This window comes from Phasianus colchicus, chromosome 4, assembly GCF_987193195.1.
Source record: "Phasianus colchicus chromosome 4, bPhaCol1.hap1.1, whole genome shotgun sequence".
Lineage (NCBI taxonomy): Eukaryota > Metazoa > Chordata > Aves > Galliformes > Phasianidae > Phasianus > Phasianus colchicus.
The window spans coordinates 57,935,263-57,948,405 of NC_143439.1; the positions used below are offsets into that span (position 1 = coordinate 57,935,263).

At 40.4% G+C, this 13,143-nt stretch overlaps 1 protein-coding gene across 8 annotated transcripts in view; it reads left to right on the forward strand.

The window, feature by feature from the left end:
• PROM1 (prominin 1) overlaps positions 1–13,143 on the forward strand; it is a 58,138-nt gene that overhangs the window by 16,194 nt on the left and 28,801 nt on the right. For 4 of the 8 annotated variants that reach the window (XM_090139644.1, XM_090139643.1, XM_090139645.1 and 1 more), the window contains exons 3-5: positions 4,166–4,224; positions 7,246–7,272; positions 8,778–8,983. In XM_090139644.1, the coding sequence (XP_089995770.1) occupies positions 4,166–4,224; positions 7,246–7,272; positions 8,778–8,983 (292 nt within the window). The remainder of the gene's footprint in view (positions 1–4,165; positions 4,225–7,245; positions 7,273–8,777; positions 8,984–13,143) is intronic. The other 4 variants (XM_090139646.1, XM_090139647.1, XM_090139650.1 and 1 more) reach the window with 2 other exon arrangements.

A 13,143-nucleotide genomic window follows, 5' to 3' on the forward strand; every position in this document is an offset into this window, starting at 1 on the left:
ATGTTACATTATGCATAAAAGGATAAATGAATTTCTGGCATAATTTGATTAATGCTGGAATTGCACTATAACTGAACTGGCTCAATGGAATTGTTTGAGCCGTTAAGCATAGCGTTCCCAAAGGTTTTATTCCAACTGTTTTCCTGTCACCTAGATTTGAAAAGCTTTCGTGGAAGAAGCATTTATAACTAATTTATGTTGGGACTAAAAGCCAGACTGTTTATTTTTAAATCTGCATGATTTTTGCTCTCCCTTTCTGTAGAGTAGTTCCAAGAAGAAAGCCTAGTTATAACCTTATTTTCTTGTCTGAACAGTATGGTGTTATTGGCTGGATGTGCATGACACTCAAATTATGCAGAAGATAGTGATTGTTTCATTGACAGGAGCTTCTCAGAGGTGCTTAATATTTCATCACAAATTGCATTGGTAAATGAACAGTTCATCTGGCTAGTTAGATTTGCCAGGGCAGATGGCATGTTGCATGTGTGATGAGAGCAGGAAGGGGACAGTGCAGAGCAATAATGTAATTAGCTGTGTAAATGAGCCTCACAAGGTAAATCCCTTTAACCCCAGTGAGGAAATGTGTTCTGTGCTAAAGCCTTGGATTACTGTTCCTGTGAAACAATGTGTGCAGCTGGTCAAGCCAAGATTTCAGAAGTAATCTACTTAATTTGAAAATAGAGGGCACCACTCCTTTCCACACCTGCCTAGCACTTTTGTGTTCGAACTGGGAACCAGACTCAAGAATGTTGGATTGGCTCTGAGGTACTCTACGCATCATGCAGAATAGTATCAGGTGGAGTTGTCTTAGTTCAGTTTAAAATAAAAATGCATTTCAGTGCTAGATTTGAGATGTTCTTGCTGGGAAAGAATGGCTCTTCATAGAAAGATCTAAATCTAATCTAAATCTAAATCAAATCTAAATCACAGGGGTTAGGAATTAAATGCAGACTGAGGTGTTTCTTCACTGTGCAGTAATGAGCAGTGTATGTGAAAACACAGTATACAAGGGAGCACAGGATGCTCTACCATTTAACCTCTGAGTGCTGTTGTATTAAACATGATTACTAGTGATGTGCATAAAACTTGAGTTCCTGCAAAACCACTGAGGCATGTTTGTGCCTACAGGTGTGTGGGTGAGTAACTGAAGGTAATTTTACATTTGGATTCAGCCAGTATTAATTTTTATGGGAATAGCTTCCATGTGTCATGTGAAAGCATAAAGTCATTAAGGCTGGAAAAGACCACTAAGATCACCTAGTCCAACCACAACCCCAGTGTCCCTCACTGCCACACCTATGCTTTTCTTGAACACCTCTAGAGACAGTGACTCCACCACCTCCCTGGGCAGCCTGTGCCAATGCCTCATCACTCTTTCTGTGAAGAGTTTTTTCCCAATACCTAACCAGAACCTCCCCTGGTGCAGTTTAAGGCTATTACCTCTCATCCTATTGTTGTTACCCGGGAGAAGAGGCTGACTCCCACCTCACCACAACCTCCTTCCAGGTCATTGTTGAGGGCAATAAGTTCTCCCCTGAGATTCCTCCAAATGAATTAACTTGTAAAATATCTAACAGTTGATACTGAAAGTTATTGAAATAGTAAATTCATTGCAAAGAATGATCAATCACTATGCGTTGCCTGTTGAGAAGAACATGCTGAAGTTTCTAAAAAAAAATCTTTACCAAGTAATATAAGTAGTAAATCCTTATTCAGCAGGGATAACTCCCATTCTGAAAATTAAGGAAAAAAACAGGCTGTGTAATAGCAGTCATTGTGCTGTGTATGGCATAATACCCATATTTTCTCTTACTATTTAGTATCTAATTTATGCAATCCATATGGGAAATTTTTTGTACCTATTTTCAGGTGTTTCTTGTTTACTATAAACCTAACGGGGCTTTAGTTTCTGATGAAAAGGCTTTAGAGCCTCTAAATTCTGAAAACACATCAAAAATCTTGTTTTTTGTATCAGTTTGTCATAGTGTATTCAGGTACTGTTTTTGACCTGCAAGATATAAATTATGGAAAGGGTATAAATAACAACTGTGAATCAGAAACATTCTGAGCAATTTAGGTGTATCACACGTAGTCAGAAGAGTTTGAGATTTTTTAATCTTTTTTTTAAATATTAGATATTTTGCTTGGAGATGATCAAGTTCAGGAGTGAGCCCTGAGAAACATGATGTAGCTACCCATGCTCTGAGCCAGGGGTTTGAGTGGAAGATCTCCAGGGGTTATAGAATCATAGAATGGCTTAGGCTGAAAGGGACCTTAAAACCCATCTTCAGTGGCTGTACTGCAGTGTATTGTTACACAATGCTAAATGGGTAAATAAATACATAAATGAAAGGGTTATTTTAGCTCTTCTGCTTGTAAGATCAAGAGAAAATTCATTGCTTTGGATGATTCATGCACCAAATCTTACTTAAAATTACCTCTTTGGGAGGGATAGAGATTTAAATTAGAGGAAAGATGTTCTGCATTTGCTGCTGAAGAAAATACTGTCTGAGACAGCAGACATTTTGTGCATTACGTTTTGGGCTTTGTGCAGTGCTGCCCCACTTGGCTGTGCACCTCCTTGCTACTGAAACTCCCTGAGGAATGCTCCAGGGGTCGTTGGGGATGCTGTGAGCATCTTGGCAGAGGTTGGTTGATCCCTGCCAAGCAATGCTTGAACAAGTTTATTAGGATTGGAGCTCCTTTCTTTTACCTAGGTATTATTTTACTGATGTTTTTGTTCTACCTCTGTTACTGTGGGATTCAGCCTTGTCTTCTAGCTTCTGTATAGTCTTTCAAAAAGGGGGTTGTATGAAATCCTTTATCATCAACTGCTAGCACGCTTCCTGCATTTTAAAATACACTTCCCGTCTGTGAATGATTTGCTGCTTGACACTCCTGTGTATGTTAACATTAACAGATTTTTCCTTTAATTTTTTAATTTGCAGTCTTGGTGGCTGCAGTTTCCTTGCAGGGAAAGCCTTCCTTGTCGCACTGAAAACAGCAGTTGTTGCTCTGCGGTTGTGTTTGATTTTCTGCAAGGAACTTTTCAAAATCTCCTGAACTTGCAGATCAGTTGGGTGCTGGTGATGAGGACAGGGGGAGCTGCCTGCTTGGGGATTTGTTTTTATAAGGCTTGTGCAGAATTGGAGAAGAGTGAGATCACAGCGCCCTTGAACACACTGAGCCTAGTCCTGTATGAGCACGGGGTCAGACTGTTCCTTCCTAATGTATTTCCTTTTCCTCAGAGACCAGAAGCTCAGTCCATCATTTTTCCTGGACATCTGAGCAGGGCTTCTTGTGTGCAGCCTGGCAGGGAGCAGAGCTAGAGCTCCCAGTGCTTGCAGGTGCAGGGCATCACACTAGTGGCCAGCAGCCTTAGGTCCCAGCGTAGTTCCCACAGGGATAGTATCACTTCTGTGAGAGCAGGCTGCTGATGTCTGCAAAAGGAGATCCATTCCTTCAGCTGCTGGGGTTTACTGCAGCTAATAAGTGTGGCAGAGTTGTATTTCTGATGTGAAGTGGCACTGATGTTGAACTCCTACTTCCTTTTTTGGATGGTATCTTGTGGAAGTGAGTGAAATGGAGTTGCACTTGCAGTACCATGTAGATTTGTTCTGGCTGTGTTGCATACCCTTGTGTAAGGTCTGTTGGTCCCAAAACCAAGAAAGAATAGAAACTAGAATGAAGTGGGTGAGATAAGGGTCTTCTTCCTTCTACTCTTCAATCAAGAAGTCATTAACATGCTTGTTTTGCACATTATCTATGTAATTTTGTGTATGTATTTATATGTATCTATGTACGTGCTTGTCTTAGAAATGAAGCAAAGCTGGCACCCAGAACATTGTCCAAGTAATTGATAAGTTTGTACTTAAATTTTTTAATAATGTTGCTAAGCTACAGAAAGGTGACCTCAGAAAAACTTTCATTGCATTTCAGTGGGGTTTAATTGATGTATACCCTGGTGATCTCATAAAATACACAGTCAATTAAAAATGTTGGTACTAGACAAGTTTATGGAAAGACGTAAGTGCTTGCTGATCCTGTAGATGTCTATTCTTAATTACATCTTGCCTGCTTAAGAGTAGAATTCATACCATCCTCTTTCCTCCATTTTTGTAATGTATTTTGTTTAAAACTCTGGAATGTTCTTGCTTATTTTCAGATCTCATCAGAAAACTAGCACAGCAGAAGTTTGGAAATACACAGGGCGATTATCAAAAGGTAAATTGTCTGTGTGTATCTGCATAATGTAATGAAAACAGTGACTTTGAAATTCAGTTTTATTTCTAAAACAGTGAGTAGTATTTTAAAGTTATAACAAAAAGATATGGGAATGAAATTTGAGGGCAACAAGACTGATGGTTTCTTATAAAAATTGAGACTGAAATGTGTCAAAAATGTCACAAAGGAATTTCATATGCCAGTGTAAAAAACGCACAGTTAAGGCTCCATTATAAATTCCAATTGTAATGTGACTGCAGTCCTTATTATGCAGAAGTTGAAGCCCCTTTGTATTGAAAAGTACTGCTTTTATTTAAAAATGCTTTATAGCGAGAGCCATTACTGCTCAGTTCTCATGTTAGTTTCAGCTGTTTTCCTCATAAAGTTCAGTTTATATACTGCTTCTGGTGACTTGGTCAAACTAAGTTTCCATAGTCTACTGATAAAGAATTTTAGAGTATGCTGATCACATTAAGTATACTCTCCGTTCTCTCTTTATTTATCTGTGACAGTTGAAATTCTTAAGATGTCTGTTAGCAAGAGGAAGTAGAACAGAGCTTGGGTCTGATTTCAGGCTGTTCTTGAGGACAGTGCCCCATCTTTGAAGCAGTGTCACTGCTTGGGCCTTCTTCCTTGTGCTGTAGGAGTCATAACCAGGTCCACGCAATGAGCAAGTGTTCCATGTGAGCTTAGTATGGTGTTCTGACAGGTAGATGAGCATGGAGCTTGGCGTACAGGCATTAATCTATTGTCTCGATTGAGGATGAGCTGAATGACCTTGGGATTTGCAGTGGGAAGACCTTGTGTTTCTATGCCTTTCTGACGGCGAGCTTATCACTCCAGGGGTTTGATACACTCTGCATTACACTCGAATGCTTGGATATTGTCCTCCAGCTGCATCAAGCAGCACTTGCCAATCCTATGGGCTCGTCTAATGTTCTTTGCCTTAGCAGTGCAACACCTGTCTGTGGTGTGGGCACTCCTAGAGAGCAGCGTGAAGTGGGCTTTGTTGGCTGGGCCCTTGGATAAAGTGTTAGAACATAGATGGTAGACATGAGCTTCAGTGTAGTGATTACCACTATGTAAGTCAAGAGAAACTTGAGACTAATAGCTGTTATCTGTAGTTAAAGCCTTTGGTAAAATACTGTGTGATTATAGGATGGCAGATACAATATCAGGTGTGCTTAAGAAGATATAGGCCATCTATAGGACCTAATTCTGACCAGAATATAATCCAAACCTTGAAACAATTTTGAGAATAAATCAGGGCAAGTGGAGAGACTTGCAGAAGCCAGAAGTATCAGAGAGATGTAGCCATGAAGAGGTAAGTGTGGCTGTGAATGTGCCTCTGGAGGAGCTCCCAGCAGAGGCAGGGAAATGGGAATGTCCCTGAAAGGTGCGAGTAGGAGACTGGAAACGTTGCCTTGGATTTGGTTGCTCAGCCAGAAGGAATGAACTTGAATATGATGGGCTCAGGGAGTGTTAGGATGATCTGCGAAACGCATTGGTCTCCAGAGGACAGTGGAAGTCTTTGTTTAGCTTAGGAAAAGAATTGACAAGGGGTGTGATTACTCCTGATAAATACATATATTTGGAGAAGAAACACCAGGAAGAAAAGGCTCCTATTTCGGAATATGGTGATGTTATCACAGAAGGAGGGGAAGAAGTGGGCCATGTGTGAACCCACATTAAAGGAAGGCTCGCTAGTTCACCAGGGAATTGAAAGAAGTAGGAAATCTAACTGCTTCTGACATTTATCTTGTTAAATTTCTGCTGCCATTCCTTCATCTCTCTCTCCTTTTTTTTTAAAGCTATTTGTAGAATGTGTTAGTGACTCAAGAGGCCCTCCCCAGTTCTGCACTGTGTGTCCCTGTGATCCCAGCTGGACTCTTGCATAGATGCCTCATCATCCCCTGACAGGGACCCCAAGCTGCCAGGATAACCTGACAGCTGAGCACAGTTGCTGTGTGCTCACAGGGACTCAGCTCATCACTACTGCTGCTGCAACAGCCTTAGTTCTGCTGGGAGAAGGCTTGCTAAAACCATTCAAAATCATACATGGTCCATATTTTTAAGAGAGTTTAATGGTACCAAATATGATTGCGACTCTTCAAAGCATATCGTACAGTAGAAGTTCCACAAAGGTGTGTGTAATGCTGAAGAAGAAATTTGACTACAACTTGGAAACATTCCTGATTCACACACAGCAGACTTCAGGTTGAGGGTCTGCTGTTTTACCTATGTAGCTTTTCTCTTCTGCTGTCAAGAAAAGGAAAAGCATTATCAGGTGTGAATTTGTCATTTGGAGATTAATAGGATAATACAGTAAGTCTGTTTTCACTGTGAAAACAAGGGGAAAATTAAGTTCTTCAGAAATTCCTGTCACTGTGTATTTCACTTTCAGTGTTTTCTTGAAATACAGATGAAAAATGGATTAAGAACCTGTTAAATACACTTCCCCATTCCTTCCTGAATGCCTTCTTTTTTACTTTTGCATAATTTATAATCTCTCCATAATTACTTGAAAGTGAATTTTCTGTGTAATCTGTCACATTCCCAAAACTGCTACTGAAAATGCTGCACTTATGCCAAAATAAAATTAGCATTGAAAAGAAAATGTTAGTCAGGAATATCACAGGTCAGTTACAACTGGTGGAATTTTTGAAAGAGTCACTAAACCACAAAGAAATGCAATCTCTGGCCTTGAGATTGCTGGGAATTAAAAGAAACAGATGTTTGCTACACTGATTTGCACTGCTCTAAGATGGAAGTGTTTGTTGGACAGATCTTAGATTCCATTTACTTACAAAGGGAACCAGACATTACCTGCTGTGTATTTTATTGTATGTAATTCTCTGTCATTACATAGTTGTGCTTCTATGCATTATTTTACTTCAGTGGCTTTTTGTTATTGTTTCTGTGTTGTTAATTGTTTTGATTGTGGTTAATTATTCATTACTCGATTTGTTTTTGTGCATGCTGCCTGTTACACACACTCTCCATTTGTTTTGACTTCCACAGCCTGAAAATGTTGTCCTGACACTCCAGGTAATGTCTTATCTGGTAGATGTACGGCTTTGACAAAAAACTAACCGTGTCGATATGCACTACTCCTATTAAAACATCCATAACTATTTCTTACGTTTTATTTTTAATTAGCTTTTTTCCATCTAACCTATTTTAAAATGTACATTGTAGAATAATTTCTGAAGTGTTCAGCTAACTAAAAAAGAAAGCAGGAATATTTTTGTGGGTTCCTGCGTAATTCTTTCAGAAAAATACCCATATTCCTCTTCCTAGTATCTAGATTGTGTTCTTCAGAAGGGAGAGCAGGTGTAAACCAGCAGTTAATAGTAATGACAATTAAAGGAAAAAAAAACAACACAAAAACTAGATTTCATCCTAGAATTGGTAATTAGGTCAGAAATTTGCAACTCTGCTAATGGTGGTGGTTGCTGTATTTGGATCAGTTGGTAATTAGGGATTGCGAGGAAGGGCATCAGTGAAGCTGGAACTGGAGCATGATAGATAGCTTGTGTGAAATTGTAACTTATTTTGCAGGACAATACGCAGCCCCAGTTTCATCTGGGACTGCCAAGCTGACCTTGTGCTGGCAGATCTGTAAAACAGAGGAGGATTCAAAGTACAAGCGAGATAATTATTTCTCCCAAAATTGTAGAGAATCTGGGAAGAGAGATTTATTAGGCAGGAGGGACAGCTGGGACGTGCCACCCCATGCTGCCCAGCTGTCAGACACATGGCTGGCCTGGTTTGGGCCGTGCTGCCCTATGTTTGCAGCAGCTGTCCCTGGGAGGCTTGCAGTGCCTCACAGGCACTGTGCCCCAAGCCAGTAGGGCATTGCATTGCAGGCTTTCCTTCCTTCCTTCCTTCCTTCCTTCCAGGTTTGGAAAGCCTGCTGTTAGCTGCTGATGTTTTGCTGTTTGGCACCACAATAACTGTCTTTACCGGAGGGAGCTGAAAATCCACGCCATTACATTTTTCAGTCCCTAAGCAGTTTTTTCATCTGGAGTTTGCAGAAAACTTTGCTATTGCAATCCATCATCCCGGAAGGACATCACTGGCTGGTCCCATGAATCTTTCCTTACCTGATTAACAAAGAGAACAACATACCCTCCCACCCCAGTGCAGCCAGCATTGATCCAGGCAGCCTTGCTGACATTTATGGAGGCCTTTTGGAAACAGATGTGGACAACATTAGATTTGTGGTCCAAGAATTTTAACTTGTTCATTTTTAATCTACTTCATTTGCATCACTTTGCATTCATTTCACATGCACATATTTCTCGCCTAGAATGCATTCCTGTAGCTTACTTCCTAGTGCTCTCATTAAATAACTGTTAGCTGTTGGTGTCTGCAATGTTAGATATATTTTTGTTGCAAAAGTTGTTGATTATTGACAAAAACACCGGGCCCATAACCTCAGAGACGTAGTAGATGGTTTAGTCTTTAGTTTAATTGTTATTAATTTGCTCTGTATGATTGCAGTGACTGTGTGATACCTGCTATTACCACTATTTTTGTCTGAATTGCAGGCCATCTACTATGAGATCGGTTTTATAGTCTCCGCAGCCTTGGGATTGCTATTTATTTTGTTACTGCCTCTTGTGGGACTTTGCTTCTGTATGTGTCGTTGCTGTGACAACTGTGGTGGGGAAATGCATCAAAGACAGAAGAAAAATGCTGACTGTCAGAGGAGCTGTTTTGCAACATTTCTTTTTGTTGCTTCTTTAATAATAAGGCAAGTGTAATAGAACAACACAAAGCTTGGTATAGCACTAATTTTGCAGTGCCATGTGACAGATGATGTTACTGTATTAGCCTACGGGTGCAGAAATGATTTTATTATGCTAAATAATATTAGTACTTACTAAAGAAAATGCGACTGCATTATAAAAGTGCTGCTGCCTTTGTTATCCCCAGGTCACTATGTGTTCACTTGGGAGGAATGCAGATACGGAACACAGAAATTAAGCCTGAATGTGACAAATGAGGTTTCTGCCAGTCTCAAAGTGGCAATTGCAGAATGTTATGTTAAACTCTTGAATGATACTGTCCTATGTTCAGTCCATCCTATAGAGAACCTGAGGTACAACGTACTGTTTTGTTCTTGAAAGTGGTGAGAAAAGTCATTGTGTTACCTCCTATGGTATTTGTCTAATAAGTTCAAATAAGTTCAAATTAATGGGTTTTTTTCTGGGCACTGATTGAATTGTTTAAGCCGTGCATGTACTCACTGTATATGCTTGAGTTTAGTTACATTTTGATGCTGTTGGCATGGGGAGTATTAGCATCCTCTTGCTCTGTGCTGGGCATGTAGTGAGTGATGAGGGATTGCAGCCCAGGCTTTTATTTTCCCTGCAGATGCTTTCAAAATATATTGTTTACTTTCAGGGGTTTTTTGTGTTTTTTTTTTTTTTTAAATTATTATCTTTTTGTTAGTTTTCCTTCAACTTCTTCATTTTTTCACATGCCTGTTTTTCTTATTTTCTTCTATTCCAAAAAATCCCTCACATCTTTTCATCTGTACTATGTGAGTGTTCAATCCGGTGGGACTTACCTTGTCACTTCACTGTAACCTTGATTTCTTTTTCCTTTTACTGCTGTCTGTCATGTTGAATTAAGGCATTCCTTATGCTTAACTGTAGCACTTGGGGATACCCTGTATTAGATCACGCTCTCTTCTGCCAGATGTCACTGACAGACATGACACTTAAGTAACCTGAATTCCAGAAAGCCAGGAAGTACAGCAGGTGATACATCCCTGCCACAGTTACAGGACAAAAGTTCTTCTTAGTGCAGCAGTGCTCAAAGAAAATATATTATGAAGTTACCCTTCAGCATGCTGGAGCTTCAGGGAGCTGACAAAGCTTGCCAGCACCTTTACATCATGTCTCAGGACACTGTGTTCGAGTTGTAGTGCCTGAGGGGATGTTGCCTGTCAGCAGAGAGTGCATTAAGGGATCCTTCCCCTGTCAGTCTTTGACTGGTGTGTTTGCTGCCAGCTGTTGCTGTGGTTTTAAGCAAACCCCTGGTTGTGAATGGGAGATCAGTGAGCCATACTAATACACTTTTCCAGGGCAGGGGAGACTGCCTCTTTAACTCATCTTTTCTATCAGGCATCGGGAATGTCAGGTGCATACCCCAAGGGAAAGCTTGGCCTGAGCTTTCTCCACAGGCTGCCATGGGCAGAGATGATCCCATAGGACTTGCAGCTAAGTCTGTAATGCTGTAAGTGCTGCACAAGGCAAAGAGGGGCTTTGTACGGCTTGTGTTGCTGATCTCAGCCTGGATGAGGCAGGTCTGGCTCTCAAATTTCCAGTATATGGCTAACAAAGCAGGAGCCTGCTGCCCTTCCCAGATCTTCTTTAAAAAGGGAAGACAGGGTGCTATGCCTGGATCTATTTAAATCCATGGCAGCTTGCTTATTACTGTGCTGAAATACAAAGGAGAGTTATGCTGGTAGCCATCTCTCCTCCCCACCCACCTCACATAAAAAAGAGAACCTGAGATGTACCTGATTCTCCACCTCACATACTGTTCTCAGCTTAAGTCTCTTTGTGGGTGCATTTCTACTCTTCTCCCCATTTACCTTGTAGTTTCAGCTCAGTTGGAAGATTTACCTGTAGTTGGTTTTCCCAAATCCACACTTCTCACAGATTGGACCACAGCTTTGTACATTAGCCGTGTCAGTAACAGGAAAGAGTTGCATCCTGAGCAAGTAAAATGCTTCTGGCTAATTGCAGACACAGCCAAAAGAGCAGACCCTGCTGCTACTGGGTGACATCCAGACAGATCCAAACTGTCTTTTCTTGGCTAGGAGAGGAAGCTCAAATGCATGATGGAAGAGTATTAGCAGGGAAAAGATGTTGAGCACAGAGCTTGCAATAAGTAGTACATAGACAACAACTCCTGGAAACTCTGGTAACATCTGGATGGCTTTTCTATGTGTCAGTGTGCATATTCACACCAGCCTGTGTATGCTGTCAGTTCAGATTTTAGGAGATATCAACTAGCAGATTTTATCTTACCTTTCCACTGATGGTGCTCTGGATATCAGGATGAGGGTTTAAGTTTACTGAGAAGTTGTGTAAAGAAAGGAAAAAGATTACATTATTTTTCTCGTCTAAATAAAGCAAACAAAAAGCTGTTCTACAGAGATGTGCTCTCTGAAGGCAGAGTATGCTTGTTACAGTGGGGTTTCCTCAAGAAGAAGTGTAAGGAAGCAAGTAGGAGTTGTGTTTATGTACTCAGTTGTTTATTTTAAAGTATATAGGCCTTACATTCCCTAGAAGATGCATTTTGTGTTTGAAATACTTCTCCTGGTAGAGCGAGTCCGAAGTACCTCATGGTTTTTCATTTTCCTGTATTGATATTGCCATACAAAGTTGGGACATTTTAATTTATTTTTAGTAAAAAATGTAAATCAGTTCTGTTTCTATTCTGTGAGTTGAATTTTTTTAACAAGCACAGCTGAAGAAAAGGCTTAGGACCCCCCTGTAACTGGAGTAGTGACTTCTGTATCTTGATGACACCTGACTAGGAACTGAGCATAGAGGATCCGACTCCTGAGGAGCTTGTTTAAACAGTTGTCAGACATCCTTTTTCTTCCTCCTTTATGCTTTTCTCCTTGTAGCTGCTTACTGAATGTTGACTCAAGGTTCAGTTATATAATAAATAGATTTTTCTTTCCTCTCTCGTGCTGTGTATTTGTTTAGTTGCATTCAGAATGTAGCTGCAGTTGTTCCGGATACATCAGCTGTATAAAGTGTCTCCCCCTGTCCCATGTCCTCCCACCCCTTCCATTTAGGAGACTGAAGAGAAAAATGATCATGCTCAAATCTCACAAAGTACTGTTTTGTTAGCTTGAAATTGACCTTTCTAGCCTGTGAGCATAACTCTGAAAAGGCATAAAAATGCTGGCAGCCCAAAGAACAAAGATGGCATTATGAACTGAGTCCACAGAGGGACACACAAATGTTTGCTTTTCCTGATAGCTTCAGATAGTTTGCCTTCAGATTTGAGGAGGAAGAAAAATATTTGACTGTTTTAATAGAAAAATGTTTTCAAAACCATTAGCATTACTGTAGAAAGAAGACAAATTATGTTGTACGTGTCCAAAGTGTAAATTATTTACAAAATGCAAGCCATTGGAGGTTGTTCAGGTTCTTGGCATTTTGTGCATCCTAAGTTCATTGTTCTGTAGTAGAAGCTGATGTTAATGGCTGCACAAGGGCTTGGCCATGTTGGAAATATAGCTGCCTGTTGTTTGCTGTTAGTTAAGTAGTAAGGAGAATGTTGGTGGCCCTTTGTTAGCGACTTCTTTTGGGGAAGTTGGTAGTCAGCATTAAAGGCAGGGCTGCAATTTTGGTACAGGAGGAAGCCATCTCTAACTTTGTCATGCTCTAAAACTGAACTTTTCATACTGAGTGTTTGTCAGCAGCAAAAGGTCTTGTACTTGAAAGAAGGAGAGCAAGCCTTAACCGTGTTTGGTTAAGCTAAAATAGGAAAAGCGAAACACAGATGAAGATTTGTTTGGGATCACTGATAAAAAGAAGAGATGAGCCTCATCAGAGTGTTTGCTCCTCTCTTCCTGAGATGTATGTATCACATTATTCTAGGTACTCAGCATCCACCATCTGATTTCTCATTTGAGTGCCTATATTATGGCTTACTTTGAGCTTAAATTCTCTGGAGCAGGAATTTTATTTGCCCAGTAGGGAGGTAGTATAAATTTCCTTAAAGTCCTATTTTAAAATATTAGGTCCTCTTAATGCCATCACATGAAGTTTGTCAGTTTGGGAGGAGCCCAGTGCCTTTTGTGATGGTTACTCCCTTCTGTTGTTTGGATGTCCATAATGTTTGTTTTCAGTATACTGCCTAATTACTAGTGCTGAGCTG